At 55.8% G+C, this 17,234-nt stretch overlaps 1 protein-coding gene across 1 annotated transcript; it reads left to right on the top strand.

The window, feature by feature from the left end:
* The first annotated feature begins 8,288 nt into the window (after positions 1-8,288).
* Positions 8,289-9,357, top strand: GPR152 (G protein-coupled receptor 152). Its single transcript, XM_045012355.1, has one exon. The coding sequence runs from the start codon at positions 8,289-8,291 to the stop codon at positions 9,243-9,245; it is 957 nt and encodes a 318-aa protein (XP_044868290.1). The 3' UTR covers positions 9,246-9,357.
* The last annotated feature ends 7,877 nt before the right edge of the window (positions 9,358-17,234 follow it).

The raw sequence follows: 17,234 nt of genomic DNA on the forward strand, positions 1-17,234 counted from the left end.
CTCCCCAAAATGACCCCTTCTCGACCTGCCTCTCTCCATCACTGGTTGCTGAGCAACACATGTTTTTTCTCCTCCTTTTCTCCCTCTGCTCTCAGCCCACAGCTCAGATCAGCGTGCTCCCCAGGCCAGGGACGGCTCCTTTGTTTAACCCCACACTGATCACCTGGAGCCAACCCCTGGCAGCTGATCAAAACCTCCTGCCATTTCCCAGTCTCGCTGGTTGGCAGTTTTGTCTAACCACATGCCTGCTGCGTGATATGGACAGAGCCGGGTGGCAAATTTTAACTCACCTGCCTCAGGACCCCCAAAGGAGAGGAGAGGAGCAGGCGGCAGACCGGCAGCACCTCCAGGACCCATCTGAGATCAGTCCCATTCCTCCCCTCCCGCTCATGCTGGGTGCTGTACAGCCATCCTGTGAGACAGCCGCTGCCCCAAAGAGCTTACAGTCTAAACAGACCAGCCAGAAACAGAGCGGGAGAGGAAAATGAGGCGCAGGGCAGGGAAATGACTTGATCCTAGTTACCCAGTAGGCCCTGGGCAGAGCAGGTCTCCTGGCAGCCAGTCCAGTGCTCTATCCACTAGGTGACACTGCCTCTTAACTCATGTTATTCCCCAACTCTCCCAACCAAGACACTTGGTCCCAACATGCTGTCCCTGCAGACACGCACTCCTAACCCCATGAATTCCCCACCCCGGACTGGCAGGTGCCCTGTCCCTGTCCACAGGGGCCATCCTTGGGCTTTCACTAGACGGAGTCTGCAGCCATGGGTGAAGCTAGCTGGACATGTGAGCACAGGATCCCAGGCTGGACGTCAGCTCTTCCCAACCCAACTGGACCCAGGGGGCCTGAGGCCTAGGGGTGGGGCCTGGAGGTGGGCTGCGGCAAGCGCTAGCTGGACTGCCACAGTGTTAGATGGTATCTGCCTCCCCTCCTCACTGGCTCACACCATCTGTCTCCACCCCCACCCCTCCCCTGCTGCTTCCTCCCTTGCCACCGATATAAATCAGTGTCCTGCTCCTGCTGGCTTTCCTCCTTCTCCAGTGACTGGGCAGCAATTGGACACCAGGCGGGGGCTCACTCCATCCTAACCCCTGCCTGACTCTTGCTGCAGACACTTCAGGTAGGTCCTACTTTATCCCCCCTTCCCGTGGGTGACCTCCCAGCCTTTGGTGGCAGGTTGCAGGGGGGATTGAGACTCACACTTCGTTAATGACACTAATTAGCTGGCACCGGATCCTGCCTGGCTGGCTCTGCAGCCTTGTCCTGCTCTGACGAGCCATGACCAGGGAGCATGTGACTGATGCCCAGGTGGCCCTGCCCATGGTCTCCATCTCAGGGCCAGACAGTGCATCTTGGCATTGGTGGGCACTTAGAGCCAGGGGGCGACAAGGCTGGGGCCAGGGCAAGGGAAGTGGAGCGGCCTGGGGCTGCGTCGCACTGCTTCCCGCCGCCAGTGAGTGCGGGGGGCGATCCTTTCCCTGCACTCACCGGCGGCGGGAAGCGGAGTGCCGCAGCTGGGAGCTGCCGGAGTAGAGCGGGCTGGGGCCAGGTTGCTCCGCTTCCCCCCACTGCCGGTGAGTGCGGGCATCACTGGGGGAAGAGGTGGAATGGGGGCAGGCCGGGGCAGAGCAGGGGGAATGGTAAGAGGCAGGGCAGAGGGAGTTGTCTGGGGCCCCACATCCTCCTAGGGAAAGCCCTGCCACTTGCAGGAGGGGCCGGCTGAGGGATGGGGCTGGTCACCGGGACTGGTGCTGGCACGTATGCAGCACGCAGCTGGCTAGGGCATCGTGAAATATGAGGCAATTTGGTGCCCTACGTAGCTGCATATGCTGCGTATGCCTAAGGATGGCCCTGGATGTGGGAGGGGAGGAGGGGAAGCCCCATCCCAACCCCTCCTGCTCTGGCTCAGGAAGGCGGCCCCACCCCGAGATGGGGAACCCCTGCAAGCCACCTTTTGGCACCTCTCCACCCAGGACCTTGTGCCTCCTGCTGCTGCAGTCCTCCCACCTACAGGAGACCTCACTCAGCATGGGGGCAGGGCAGCTCCTGCTCTCCAGAGGGGGAAACTGATGCACAGTGCTCATCTGGCCCATCAGCAGCAGAGCTGGGGATAGGACCCAGGAGTCCTGACCACACCATCCCCTCACTCCTAACACCACTGCTCGCTCACTGTTAGGGGCTAGGTCTCTCTGTTCTCCATACCCTGGGCACCCCCTCACTGGACCAACAGTCCCTGATTGGCAGGTCTATGCTGCCCCGCAATGGGAGGGAGGGAGTGGGTCAGAGCCATTCTGTACTGTCCAGCTGGGAGCTAGTTAGAGCAGCCCTGAGGCTGGCACAGCCTGGCACACCTAGGGCAGGTCTCAGATCAGAGCCCCGCTGTCCCAGGGGCTGCGCAGGGTAAGAGACAGTCCCTGCCACAAAGAGCTCATGGTTTAACTAGACAAAGGACGGCTCATCATTCCCTATGGTTGCCTGTGGGAGAGGCAGACATTGAAGCCAGATCTCCTGGGTCCCACCCCAGTGCATCAGCCACAAGCCCAGCTGCCCCCGTCACGCTGTCTGGAATGGCTCATGAGATTGTGAGTGCCAACCTCAGGGCAGGCTGTCAAACACAGGGCAGACACCCCAAACTGGTGGAGTATCTATCATTAGATTTCACCAACCAAGTTCCAAATGTAATCTCCTGGATCACTATACCAGTGTTCCCCCGGAGTCATAGACAGTCCCTCAGACACTCCACTCTATCTTGTCACCCAGACAAACTGGACTTAGTGATAAATGGTCACTTAAACCAAAAATCACAGGTTGCTCCCAGTCCCAAGAGACCAGTCACTTACTCCAGATCAGTTGGTACCCTAGATCTTACACCAAAGACAACGCCCTGCAATAAACTATCTAAAGGTTTATCAACTAGGAAAGAGAAATAAGAGAGTTATTTACAGGTTCAAGCAAAGCAGATGTAAGCAGAGTCTGAATGAGCTCTCCCCTGACATCTAGTGGTGAGATGTGGAAAAAGACTTCAGAATCTTGCATGGACACACCCACCCTGCCAAGGCGCTCAGCATGATGGGATTGCTTCCCCAAATGATCACTTGATGGTGGTGTTGGATCCCCCGTCTCCTTGTTATTGGGCAGGAATAACAGGGGCGGCTCTAGCGATTTCACCGCCCCAAGCAGGGCGGCTTGCCGCGGGGGGCGCTCTGCCGGTTACCGGTCCCAAGGCTATGGCAGACCTCCCACAGACGTGTCTGCGGAGGGTCCACTGGTCCCGCGGCTCTGGTGGGCCTCCCGCAGGCACGCCTGCGGATGCTCCACCGAAGCCGCGGGACCAGCGGACCCTCTGCAGGCACGCCTGCAGGAGGTCTGCCAGAGCTGCCTGCCGCCCTCCCGGCGACCGGCAGAGCGCCCCCCGTGGCATGCCACCCCAAGCACGTGCTTGGCGTGCTGGGGTCTGGAGCCGGCCCTGAGGAGTAATAAAGAGTTGTTATCCTTATTGTGTGAACCTGGCATAGCCCAATGGAGAGACTCACCCTCAAATTAAATAGCATTTGCTAGGCAAGGGACATGGGTTCCACAGCCCAATGAATTGAGAGTGGCTGCAGGTGCTTTGGGTTGTGTGTAGGTTGATCTGACAACAAGTGTGAAAAATCAAGAAATGGGCTGGGGGGTAATAGGAGCCTATATAAGAAAAAGACCCCAAAATTGGGACCATCTGTATAAAATTAGGACATCTGGTCACCCTAGTTGTGTGTAGGAGTTGTAGGTAATGTTTGGCCTTTTTTTTCTCTTGATGATGTAATAAAAGGGTTAATTGAGTGTCTTGTTAACACTGAAACACCTCTACCTCGATACAACACTGTCCTTGGGAGCCAAAAAATCTTACCATGTTATAGGTGAAACTGTGTTATACCGAACTTGCTTTGATCCACTGGAGTGTGCAGCCCCCCTCCTCCCCCAGAGCACTGCTTTACCATGTTATATCCAAATTCATGTTATATCGAGGTAGCAGTGTACTTTAGACCTAGTTTGGGACAGTGTCTCTATTGTAAATGCCTATCCAGTATGCATTGACAATGAGGCTCCCCCAATAACAGCTGAAATCACTGAGCGCTGAGTTAAGGGGGAGCCTGAAGACATCTTAGCAAGTGGCCATCTGAGCAGTGGGGCATGTAAGGTACTTCTCCCCCTGCCCCCTCCCGAGTGTGGGGGAGTCAGGGCCTTGCACCCCCCACTTCCTGTGATTCATTGTGACTCTCAGCCAGCCAGTAAAACAGAAGGTTTATTAGACGACAGGAACACAGTGTAAAACAGAGCTTGTAGGTACAGGGAACAGGACCCCTCAGTCAGGTCCATCTTGGGGGTAGGGAACCCAGATCCCAGTTCTGGGCCTCCCTCCATTTCCACAGCCAGCTCCTAACTGAAACCCCCAACAGCAGTCTCACCCAGCCACACCCCCTTGGCTCCTCCTCCAGACTTTGTCTAGTTTCCTGGGCAGAAGGTGTCACCTGGCTCCAACCCTCTTCTGGGCTCAGGTTACTTGCTCAAGTATCATCCCTCAAGTGAAGTCACACCCTGATATCCCACCATCATCTAGTATCAATGCAGACAGTAAACTAGTAAAATTCCCATGCAACATTCCCAGGTTAATACTCCCTACTCCATCCCCCCCACCACCACCACCTCTCCCCGACACACACACATACAGATAGGGTAGCAGGTGAGCTCTGCAGATGAACCTCTGACCTCTGGGGCTGCACTGGCCAAGGACAGCAACTGCAAGTGGGGTACAGAGAAGGGATGGGCACGTTAAAAGGACTTTTAGGTTGCTGGACTTAAGAGCCTGAGGACACTGACCAACTTACTTGGTGGGGTGGGTTCTTTGTGTTTATGAACCCTAGTTGCAGTGTTTTCCCAAATTAATGCTGAGTTATTTCCCTCCTTTTAATAAAGGTTTTCGCTACATTCAGACTCTGTGCTCGTGAGAGGGGAAGTATTGGCTCTTAGAGGCGCCCCAGGGGTGGTGTGTAATTGTCCCAGGTCACTGGGTGGGGGCTCGAGCCGCCTTTGTGTTGTATTGTTGAAAAGGAAACCCTAGTTAGTGAACCCGGCCCTTGTTGCTGCTGGCTCCACCTGGCAGAATGGTTACCCAAAAATGTACACACCAATGAGTTACGATTAAATCCTAAAAGTGACAGAGTTGTTGAGAGTTGTCATTTCTAGGGCCGGCTCTACAGTTTTCGCCGCCCCAAGCAGCGCACCGAATTGCCGCCACAAACGGCGGGGGCAGTCCATGTGCCCTTAGGGCGGCAGGTGTGTTTCCGCGGCGGTGGCAATTCGGCAGCAGCTTCTATGTTTAGCTGAAGCCACCGCGGACAGCTAAACATAGAACCTGCTGCCGAATTGCCCTCGCTGTGGAAACGCGCCTGCCGCGCTAAGGGCACACGGACTGCCCCCGCTGTCCACGGCGGCAATTCGGCTGCTGCTTGGGGGCAAAACAACAGGGACTGCTACCCCTTGCAGATTGCCACCCCAAGCACCAGCTTGGAATGCTGGTGCCTGGAGCCGGACCTGGTCATTTCAAAGGGTCTTTCAGGGCAGATCCAGGAGGCAGCCCGAGGGATCTCTGACTTCAGAGTTCAAACAGCTTAAAAAAAAAAAAAGATGGAAAATTTTCCTATGGCTTTTATTTTTTCCATTCAGCTTCCAAGCCCACATGACCAGCTTCCTGGCACATAGCATTTCCCAGGTCTGACAGGGCCATTAATGAATCATTTGTATTGCGAGGGTCCATGATTTCCCCATCGGGGGGGGGAGGGGGGGGCTGTGAGGACAATTCCCAGGCCTGAGTGCACAAGCTCAGACCAAACATTTTCAAGGTTATAAAGTAAAACTTACGTATTTCCCTATAGCAAGGAATGCTGCCATGGCAAGTGAGATGAATGTAAGCAGCGACTCACAAGCATTTCACAGAGTCTAAACACTAAGTATATTCTTGCAAAACTAATCCCTGTTTTGAGCAAAACTACTGTACAGGTGTGACCTGATCTGGGCTCCAGTTGTGAGGGTGTCAGTTCTTCGCTAACATCAGCAGCCTGGGCAAGACCTGGCATCTGGCCTGCCAAGGTCACACCCGCTGGCATTTCTATGTGACGACCGGTGTCTGCGGCAGTGGAGTGGAGGGGCTGTTCTCGGCGTGTGGTGAGGAGGGACAGAGGATGCAGGCTCTGGGCCCCCATGGTCTCATGGTCCCCATGGAAAGGCAAAAGTGGGTGCTGTGATCATCCAACCGAGACCCCCTGGTGACACAGCCTGGGAGTTTCCCGCACATCAAGGCCAGAACTCCATGGCAAATACCCCAGCCTCTCCCCGGGCTCTGGCGGTTCTTCCCCCAACAGCCCCTGCTTCCCCTCACCATTTTCCCCAGCCCCGTTGCTTCCAGGCAGCTCATCAGGGGCAGCCTCCCAAGGCATGAGGCACATTCTGATCCGCCTGAGGGACGGGGAATCTTAGCTGATAGCAGAAGCAGTGGCGTGAGGCCAGGACCAGCACAGATTAGCCTGCCTTGCCCCACCACAGCCTGGGAAAGGACACCTCCCCCACACTGGCGATGAGAGCTAGAGAGCTCCAGTGAGGTCTCCCCCCACTGCTGGGATACAAGGCCTCTGAGGGGCTCAGATTAGACAGATCAGTCACTGCCTTGGGGAGAAATACCTCGATCGGCTGCCAGGCAGGCGGGCATGGGTCTATCTAAGCGTGGAAGGAGGAACTGAGGAGAAACTGAGTCTCCAAACTAGGTTCTGCACACGGTCAGGGGCAGCTCCAGCTTTTTTGCCGCCCCAAGTGGTGAAGAAAATAAATAAATAAATAAAAGCCATGATCAGCGGCACTTCGGCGGCAGCTCTATCACGCCGCTTCATTCTTCAGCAGCAATTCAGCGGCCAGTCCTTCCCTCCAAAAGAGACTGAAGAACGTGCTGCCAAATTGCCACCGAAGACCCCAGACATGCTGCCCCTTTCCATTGGCCGCCCCAAGCACCTGCTTCCTGCGCTGGTGCCTGGAGCCGGCCCTGTACATGATGAGGCCCAGAGTTCCACATGTCCAGTGGCAGGAAGTTCCACTGGATCCATTCACAGTGCCGTTATCCTACGGGACCATGGCCGATATGTGTTGTCATCTCTCTGGGATCCCTGGGGGTACATATCCTGTGAAGGTTAGGGTGATGCATTTGCAGTGATCTGTGTGGCTGTACAGCCAGGCAGCTGTGCTACAGCTGAAATCTTTTCACATTGTCCCCCAGTCAAAATAACCCAGCCTGCAATGGCTGGATCCCTCCAGACAGGTCCATGTCCCTAGGATAGGGCGACCTCTGCTGGCCAGGGAGTGTTTTGAGACAACATGGCTATTTGAGTACCATAATGAGAGGGCTGTGGGGTGGCAACGCGGCCCAGTGGATCGGGACTCAGGGACCCATCTCTGCCACCAAATCAGTGGGTGATCTCAGGTAAGTCGTTTCCCACCTCTCTGTGCTTCAGTTTCCCCTCTCTAACTGTCTCTTTGGGTTGTTGAGAGTTTTTAAGGGCAGGGACTGTCCCTCTGCACAGTGCCTGGTTCAGTCGGGTGCAGATCTCAGCTGGGGTGCTAGCACAATGCCATTGACAAGGTAAACATTTATTCCTAATCCTGACTGCCACCCTGTAGAGGCCCCAAAGGGGCTGACAAACCAGCTAATCCCACAGACATCAGAGTGAAAAGGGTGGTGCTGTTGGATGGAAATCCCTGTGGTGCCAAAGCTACACAGGATCCATGACAGGAGCAGCTGGCTGCAACGAAGCAGCCGGGAATAGGACCCAGGAGTCCTGACCTCCCCAACCCCCAATACCTCCCTTCTCAGGACATGTGCCAGCCTCTCCCTGATAGTGAGTTGGGGAAAATTCCCCTGGAGACAGGGGTGTGATCACTGTTCCTAGCACTTGGAGAGCCTGCGATAGACAGGCCCTCCTGCAAAGAGCTGTCAAGGTATATAGACTCAGAGTGAGGAAGGGAAATTGAGGCACCAGGGGGAAGTTATAGGCTTAAGGTGGCCCAGGCCAGTGGCAGAAATAGGTCTCCACCTGGTGATCTAGCCACTAGACCACACTTCCGCTGCAGGAGATGAAGCTGGCAGTGCCCATGTCCTAGGGGCAATGGTTGGGTGAGAGGCCCTGCCCTGATTCCTTCCATGTCCCTTCCATTAGCAGGTTGGCCTGCCTGGTGCTGCCCCCACTGAGACTGCTGGGAACGGTGGATGGAGCCATTTAACACCTCATACTCCAACCAGACGGAACCCTTTACACCGGCATCATGGCGAGCAGCCTTCCTGATCGCCACGCTGGGCATCGGGCTGCCAGCCAACGCCTTCATCATCTGGCTGACAGGGTGGCGGCTGCGGCGCCGGGGCCTGTCCGTCTTCATCCTAAGCCTGGCCACGTCTGACTTCCTCTTCCTCTCCACCACGGTCATGCAGATCATGGAGACCTTGCTGGACGACAACTGGGTGCTGGGCACCCCCATGTGCCGCCTGCGCTACTTCCTCTACGACTTGAGCTACCACTGCAGCCTCTTCCTGCTGGCTGCCCTCAGCGTGGACCGCTGCCTGCTGGTGCTGCTGCCCCTCTGGTACCGCTGCCACCGCCCCCTGCGGCTCTCCAGCTACATCTGCTTGGGGGCCTGGCTGGTGGCCGCCCTGCTCAACATCAAGGGCATCGTCTTCGCCGACGTCATCCGGTATCCAGACGGGATGCTCGTCTGCTCCAGCGACCGGGGCAAATACGAGTGGCCCCTGCGCCTGCTGGAGGTGCTGGTGGAGGGACTCTTCCCCTTCGTTGTCATGGTGACCACCCATGCCGCCACCTTGTCCCGCACCTTCCGGCGCCACACCCGGCCCCCCAGCAAGTTCTACCGCATTGTGGCCGCCACCCTGTCAGCCTATGTGCTGCTCAACCTCCCCTTCCAGATTGTCCAGCTGCTCTTCCTGGTCTCCTGGGAGCATGAGGAGTTCAACAATCGCATCTTCCCCTTCATGGTCTACTTTAGCTACCTGATCAACCTCAACAGCAGCATCAACCCTCTCATCTACATCTTCTTCGGCTCCAACATCTGCACGGGCTGCGGCCGCCACACAACCTCCTCCCTTGCCACGGCCCTCACCGAGGAGCAAGGGAAGAGCCCTGGGAACACGCCCAGCACGTCCTTCTCAGCCTAGCCTTGCCAACAAGACCCTGCTCTCCTCTCCCTCCATGGCCCAGCCTCTGCTCTGGCACAGCTCCAGTTACCAGTCGAGTGATCACTGGCTCCCCTCACAGGGCCTGGCCACAATGCGGGGGGCGGGCTCTGTGCACGATTGTAGGTTCACTAGTGCAAAGACTTGTGTAAATTGGTGCAAGGTGGGGTTTGGTCAGGAGCAACCAGCTCCTGGAAGCTACCAGGAGAAGTCACACCAGTGCCAAGGCCCAGTTTGCCCCATTTCCCCAGCCTAGACAAGCTCCAGCAGGGACAGATCCTCAGCAGATGCAAAGCAGGCCCAGCTCCACACAGGTCAATGGCCCAGGAACACCTGGCCCTAGGCAAGGCAATGTAAACACTGACGTGGCTGCAGCTGCCAACCCACAGGTGCCAGGAGACACTGCAGTGAAGGGGACTCTGCCCCTTTGGGCCTATTTGTGCTTAGCAATCTTGCCTTTAGGTGTGGCTCCAAGGTCACTGTGTTCTAATACAATGGCTGTTCTGCACACTACAGCCAGATACCCAGCGCTGAGGGTACAGGTGCCCCCCAACTCTGTCCCCCTGAGCCCCTGCAGCCTGACCGTTCTGACCTGCTGAAAGCAGGCCCGGGCTCCTCTTAGCACACATGACTATGACACAGGAGCTGCAGCCCAAGTGTATGTGGGGGGGGGGGCTGCATCAGAACCATGCACCCGAAGGGTCAGAATTAAGGCCACGGGGCTTTCCTGGGGATCCCCACCTTCCCACACCCACCAGGGCACAGGTACTGCTCCCCCCCACCACTCCATGGGGGCAGGACACACCAAAGAGGGCCACACCCCATGGCTTTAATTCTGACCCCTTGGGCATGTGGTTAATTCTGATCTTCCCCCCCCCAACACACACAGCGCTCCCCCCAGTTGCCCCAGCAGGGTGTCCAGTGTGTGGACCTGGCTGCCCACCAGCACCTCCTGCTAGGGACTCAGAGCCACCTTTGCCCCCACCAGGCGGGAGTGGGGTAAGAGAGGTGCCCTGGAGATGCGCTGAGCTCATGTCAGCCCAGGGGCTCCCAGGTGAGTGACCGCAGGTAGGGGCATGGGGGATCAAGAGGAGAAGGGTTCCCCCTGCTGAGCAATCTCAGCCACACTGACACTGGGCTAGGGGGCTGAGAGCTGCATCACAAGGTGTTGGAGGGGGAAGTGATTTTCTACTACCCCCAGCTGGGGGCTCACCCACATTTCCAAGGAACTGCCCAATTGCATGGCAAAAGGGGATCCATCGGGGGCCTTAGGATCCAGACCCCAATTAGTCTGGATCTGCCCAGTGACCCCAGTAGGACAAGACAGGAGCTGCAAATTCATTCCTGGAGTGAAGAATGAGGAAGCAGGACAACAGCCCCTCTTTCCCACACAGGCCATTGGCAGGAGTGATTGAACCTGTGACCTTGGGAGCTAAAAACATAAACCTCAACTGCTTGAGCTAACCTCCCCACTCTGGGAGGGGAGGGGTTGCTACTAAAAGTAATTTTCCCTTTGCTGATACTCACCCTTTCTTGTCAATTGTTTGAAATGGGCCACCTTGATTGCATTGGCCTCCTTAGCACTACAAAAGTAATTCCCTTCTCCCCCTTGGTAGTCACCCCTTCTTGTCAACTGTTGAGAATAGGCCACTTCCACCTTAATTGAATTGGCTTGTTAGCACTGACCCCTCCCCCCCAGGCAACTCCCATCTTTTCATGTGCTATTATATTCTGCTTACTGTATTTTTCACTCCATGCATCTGATGAAGTGGGTTTTAGCCCACAAAAGCTTATACCCAAATAAATTTGTTAGTCTCTAAGGTGCCACAAGGACTCCTCGTTGTTTTTGCTGAGACAGACTAACACAGCTGCCCCTCTGAAACCTGCCCCCTGCTCTGTTAGCACAGGTGGAGCAGGCCCAGCAAGCTGTAGCTAAGGCCCAGGCACCCCAGCAAGAGCAGAGCACCATGCAGAACGGGCCTGAGTCACAACAGCTCCCCACAGTCCAATTCCACTCCCCTCCTTGGGGCCACATTCTGCCCCCTGCATCCCACAGGCCACCAGTCGCCTGCTACAGTCACAGTTGCTGCACTTTCACGGCCCCATCTCAGGGTTCCTTTTACCCAGTGATGCCAAGCTAAGGTGAGGACCCCATCTGTGTGTGTCCTCCTGGTCTGCAAGGAGACTGGGATCGTCCATTGCATTTGCTGTGCTGCCATGTCCAGCACCAGTGGATTTGGTAGCCATGTGGCTCGGAGTGACTGGTACAGATGCTGCTTAGCCACCTGCTGCACCCCATATGATAGTAAGCTTTTGCTCTGCTCTGAGGTCGCTATGCCAGTCCAGCTAGGGACGGGGTAGCGATAAAGCTGCTGTCACCCCCAGGGAGGAGGCATCACACGCCAGTCTTGAGAGGGACATCCTGTGTCTGACAGCCCACAGCGGGTCTGCCCCCTGTTGGCCCAGGCTCCACGGGTGTGATGTCGTTTGTCCTCTTTTTGGTTTTATTAAATGTGTTCCTGGAGAGGGTGTCCTGTGCTTCTTTGGGGACCTCCACAAACGGACGTGGAGAGCCATGTATCTGGATTGGAGCCAGTGTCGCCTGGAGGGGAAAAGCCCTGGCTCTCATTCCCTGGTTCCTGGAGCCAACCAGTCCCCATCACACACTGGCCTCTCTCCCCCCGTGGTTTGACAGAGGGAGCCCAGAAGGGGATGCTCCATCTCCTCAGTCCCTGGGGTGTGGGGCGGTTCACAGCAGTCAGGCCCAGCCCCCCATGGGAGTCTGAGGCCTGGTCTACACTAGGACTTTAAAACGAATTTAGCAGCGTTAATTCGAATTAACCGCTCAACCGTCCATACCAGGAAGCCGTTTAATTCGACCTAGAGGGCTCTTTAGTTCGAATTCGATACTCCACCCCGACGAGGGGAGTAGCGCTAAATTCGACATGGCTATCTCGAATTAGGCTAGGTGTGGATGCTAATCGAACTTAGTAGCTCCGGGAGCTATCCCACAGAGCACCACTCTGTTGACGCTCTGGACAGCAGTCCAAGCTTGGATTCTCTGACCAGCCACACAGGAAACGACCCGGGAAAATTTGAATTCCTTTTCCTGTCTGGGCACTTTGAATCTGATGTCCTGGTTGGACATCGGGGCGAGCTCAGCAGCACCTGCAACGATGCAGAGCTCTCCAGCAGAGGAGTCCATGCAATCCCAGAATAGAAAGAGGTCCCCAGCATGGACAGACTGGGAAGTCCTGGATCTGATCGCTGTGTGGGGCGATGAGTCTGTGCTTTCGGAGCTGCGCTCCAACAAACGGAATGCAAAGACCTACGAGAAGGTCTCCAAAGCCATGGCACTCAGAGGATACAGCCGGGATACAACGCAGTGCTGCGTGAAAATCAAGGACCTGAGACAAGGCTACCAAAAAGTCAGAGCGGCAAACGGACGCTCCGGAGCCCAGCCCCAGACATGCCGCTTCTACGAGGCACCGCATGCCATTCTAGGTGGGTCTGCCACCACTGCCCCACCAGTGACCGTGGACTCTGAGGATGGCATATTGTCGACGGGCAGTTCCTCGGCGATGTTCGCCGATGGGGAAGATGAGGAAGGGTTTGTGGAGGACGACGCAGGCGACAGCGCTTACAATACCGCTTTCCCCGACAGCCAGGATCTCTTCATCACCCTCACATAGATCCCCTACCAACCCTCCCCGGCCGTTAACCCGGACTCAGAATCAGGGGAAGGATCAGTCGGTAAGTGGTATAAACATGGAAACATTTATTTTTTAAAAAACAGGAATAAAAACTATATAAAAACTATATAAAAAGTTTTCCATATAAAACTATATAAAAAGAAGGTCCACACATATAGGGATGGAACAGAAATCCTCTTGGGACACTTCCACGAAGCTCTCGTAGAGGTGCTCGAAAAGCCTCTGCAGGAGGTTCCTGGGGAGAGGTGCCTTATTTGGTGCTCCGTAGAAGCACACTCTTCCGCGCCAGGCCATCCTAACGTACAGCGGAATCATTGCCTCGACCAGCATGGCAGCATACGGTCCTGGTCTGTGCAGGGATTCTCGCAGCATCCTCTCTCTCTCTCTCCGAGTGACCCGCCTCAGGGTAATCTCGTTCGGCGACTGCTGCATCTAATTAGGGCAATTAGTGTACTGTTACTATTGTGAATGCTTGACTTTTACTTTGCATAGCAATGACCTTCATTTAACAGCCACGTGTTGGAGGCCGCAGAGGAAAAGCATACAGTGATCTTTCCCGGGCACAGCCGCGAGGGGCTGGAACAGGGTCAGACTTTATGCTTTCCAGATTGCCTTCAGCGGGAGGGCACAGCTATCCATTAACTGTTAAGCAGCCTATAGTGTAGGGCTTACCAGGCCTGGCTGCTACACAGATTCAGCTGTACCGCCCCGCTTGTCAGATCTCCTGTGCAAGACCGCAGCCAATGAAAGCGTATTCCGAAATCTCGAACTTGTCCTGAGAGCTCGTGAGACTAGGTGCCCTGTATGGTCTTGTTCACAGAAACTGAGTAGACTGTGTTCAGTGTTCGCAAACATGTATCTTTTCAAGGAAATCACTTCCTTTTTCCCATCACACAGCTGCGGCTCTTTCACGAACTGCCCCAGCATCCCCCTCACAGAGGCTGGCGCAGATTAGGCGGCGAAAGAAAAAGACTAGGGACGACATGTTCTCGGAACTGATGGCCTGCTCCAGAGCCGAGGCGGCCGAGCAGAGACAGTGGAGGGAGACCCTATGTCAGCACCAGCGCTCACACAGCGAACGGGAGGACAGGTGGCGGCAGGAAGACCAGCAGGCGACTCAAACGCTGCTTGGGCTAATGAGGGAGCAAACGGACACGCTCCGGCGCCTTGTAGATGTTCTGCAGGACCGCAGGCAGGAGGAGAGAACCCCCCTGCACTGTATCTGTAACCACCCTCCCCCGCCACAAAGTCCTGTCCCCCTCTCACCCAAAATAACAAGAAGGATGGGCGCTAGGGGCCGTGAAAACTGTCACTGCACCCCAGCAGAGCGCTCATGTACCACACAGCTCTCATGCCATAAATTTTGAGAATTGCTTCCCTTCCTGGATCACCCAGTCCCAAATCCAAGTTTCATTCCCCCACTGTGTAGTTGAGTATTAAAAGTAGTTTGTTGTTATTCACTGTTTCCGTCACGTTTTTCTTGTCAGAAGACTTTGTGTGAAGGGGGGGGGAGGGGTTTTTTAATTGCATAGGACAGCCTCCATTACCAGGGTACAGACTTGGGGGCAGGATCAACAGCAGGACACACACAGACTGCAGTCACTAGGCACCAGGGTCAGTCTGTGAGGTGTATGCTGCCCCGGGTCAGTCTGTGAGGTGTATGCTGCCCCAGGGTCCTAGCGCCTGCCATCCACAAATGGCAAGGCAGGCTGCCCTTACCATGCCCTTCCACCCTAGCCACGAGCCTCTCCGATGCCCTGAGCCCCAGCAAGAGCCCTCATCCACGGACACATACTCACCCTTCCCACACACCCCTCACCCCTTCCTACGCCCCAACCCCCAGCCCAGAGCCTGCATCCAAACTCCGTCCCAAAGACGGCACCCCTCACCCCTTCCTGCAAACCCACCCCTTCCTGCACACCCACCTGCAACCGTCCTCCCCCCAGAGACCGCTGTAGGAGCAGGAGCCTGTCATTCCTCTAGTGTAGAAGCGGTCTGTACATCAGTGCACACCGTACCCACCACAGTCTGCGTCCATGTTTCAACCCTAGAACAGGAATTCATAATTAAAGAAAACTTTGTTAATAATCAGTGTTCCATTAAATTTATTTTAAAACGTGTGTTGGAAGGGGGGAAACCTGGAGAACGGGGTATGTAACCGCAGATCGAAGTCAACAGTCACTGAAACAGGCTCAGGTTCAGCTTCTCTGTAAATCAAGTGGACAGTCATAGGTTACCCTGCTCTCCGAGGAACCTAGCTTTCAAAGCTTCCCGGATGCACAGCGCTTCCCGCTGGGATCTTCTATCGGCACGGCTGTCTGGCTGAGCGTAATCAGCAGCCAGGCGATTTGCCTCAACCTCCCATCCCGCCATAAAGATCTCCCCCTTGCTCTCACAGAGATTGTGGAGCACACAGCAAGCAGCAATAACAACGGGGATATTTTTTTCGCTGAGGTCCGAGCGAGTCAGTAAGCTCCGCCATCTCCCCTTGAGACGTCCGAAAGCACACTCCACCACCATTCTGCACTTGCTCAGCCGGTAGTTGAAGAGTTCCTTCTCACTGTCCAAGGCGCCTGTATAGGGCTTCATGAGCCAGGGCATTAGCGGGTAGGCTGGGTCCCCGAGGATCACTGTAGGCATCTGCACATCCCCAACCGTTATTTTGTGGTCCGGGAAGAAACTACCTGCCTGGAGGCGTTTAAACAGACCAGAGTTCCTGAACACACGCGCGTCATGAACCTTGCCCGGCCACCCGACGTAGATGTTGGTAAAACGTCCCCTATGGTCCACCAGTGCTTGCAGCACCATAGAAAAGTAGCCCTTTCGGTTAATGTACTGGCTGGCCTGGTGGGCTAGTCCCAGGATAGGGATGTGAGTGCCATCTATAGCCCCACCGCAGTTTGGGAATCCCATCGTGGCGAAGCCATCTCTGACGACCTGGACGTTTCCTAGAGTCACTACCTTTGAGAGCAGTTGCTCAACGATTGCGTGGGCTACTTGAATCACAGCAAGCCCTACGGTAGATTTGCCCACGCCAAAGTGGTTCGCTACTGACCGGTAGCTGTCTGGCGTTGCAAGTTTCCAGAGGGCTATGGCCACTCGCTTCTGCACACTCAGGGCTGCTCGCATCCGGGTGTCCTGGCGCTTCAGGGCAGGGGACAGCAAGTCACAGAGTTCAAGGAAAGTGCCCTTACGCATCCTGAAGTTTCGCAGCCACTGTGATTCATCCCAGACCTGCAGCACTATGCGGTCCCACCAGTCCGTGCTTGTTTCCCGGGCCCAGAATCGCCGTTCCACACCATGAACGTGACCCATTGCCACCATGATCTCCACTGCGCGGTGTACCCTGCTTTGTGAGAGGTCTGCGCCACTCTGTGACTTCCTGTCCTCACCGCACTGACTGAGCCTCCTCGCCAGATTTCTCAGCAGCTGACTGTGGAAGAGGTGGATGATAAGGTGCGAGGAGTTGACAACGGCCATAAGTGCAGCGATGATCGCAGCGGGCTCCATGCTCGCAGTGCTGTGGCGTCCGCGCTGTAACCGACCAGAGAAGGGCGCGAACAGATTTCCCGCCGGCGCTTTCAAGGAGAGAGGGCGGGAGTGACGGTTGAATGATGACAGTTACCCAAAACCACCCTCGACACATTTTTTCCCCCAGCAGGCATTGGGGGCTCTACCCAGCATTCCAATGGGCAGCGGGGACTGCGGGAACTGTGGGATAGCTTCCCACAGTGCACCGCTTCCAAAGTCGACGCTGGCCCCGTTACTGTGGACTCAGACAGTCGAATTAGTGTATTTAGTGTGGATACACAAATTCGACTTCATAAGGTCGATTCCACAAATTCGAGTTAAGTAGATTCGAAATAGTCTTGTAGTGTAGACGTACCCTGAGATGACAGGATCCATCCTCACCTCCCTGTGGCTCCCCTGAACTGGCCCATCCCCCACATGTTGACCCATTGCTCCCGGTCCTGACCCATCCCCCCCATACTGGCCCATCTCCCTCCCACTGTCCTGACCCATCCCCCCATGTTGGCCCATCCCCGTTCCCCACCCCTCCTGCTGGCCCATCCCCATTCCCTCCGCCCTGCCCATCCCCCTCCTACTGTCCTGATCCATCCCCCGCTCACTGGCCCATCCCCCTGCCACTGTCCTGACCCCATCCCTCCATATTGGCCCATCCCCATTCCCTGTCCCGACCCCCATCCTCCTCCTACTGTCCTGACCCATCCCCCCACGTTGGCCCATCGCTGTTCCC

This window comes from Mauremys mutica, chromosome 4, assembly GCF_020497125.1.
Source record: "Mauremys mutica isolate MM-2020 ecotype Southern chromosome 4, ASM2049712v1, whole genome shotgun sequence".
NCBI lineage: Eukaryota > Metazoa > Chordata > Testudines > Geoemydidae > Mauremys > Mauremys mutica.

Bases quoted from the DNA above. Each gene is read 5' to 3' on its own strand.
- GPR152 (XM_045012355.1), top strand. From the start codon at position 8,289: ATGGAGCCATTTAACACCTCATACTCCAACCAGACGGAACCCTTTACA.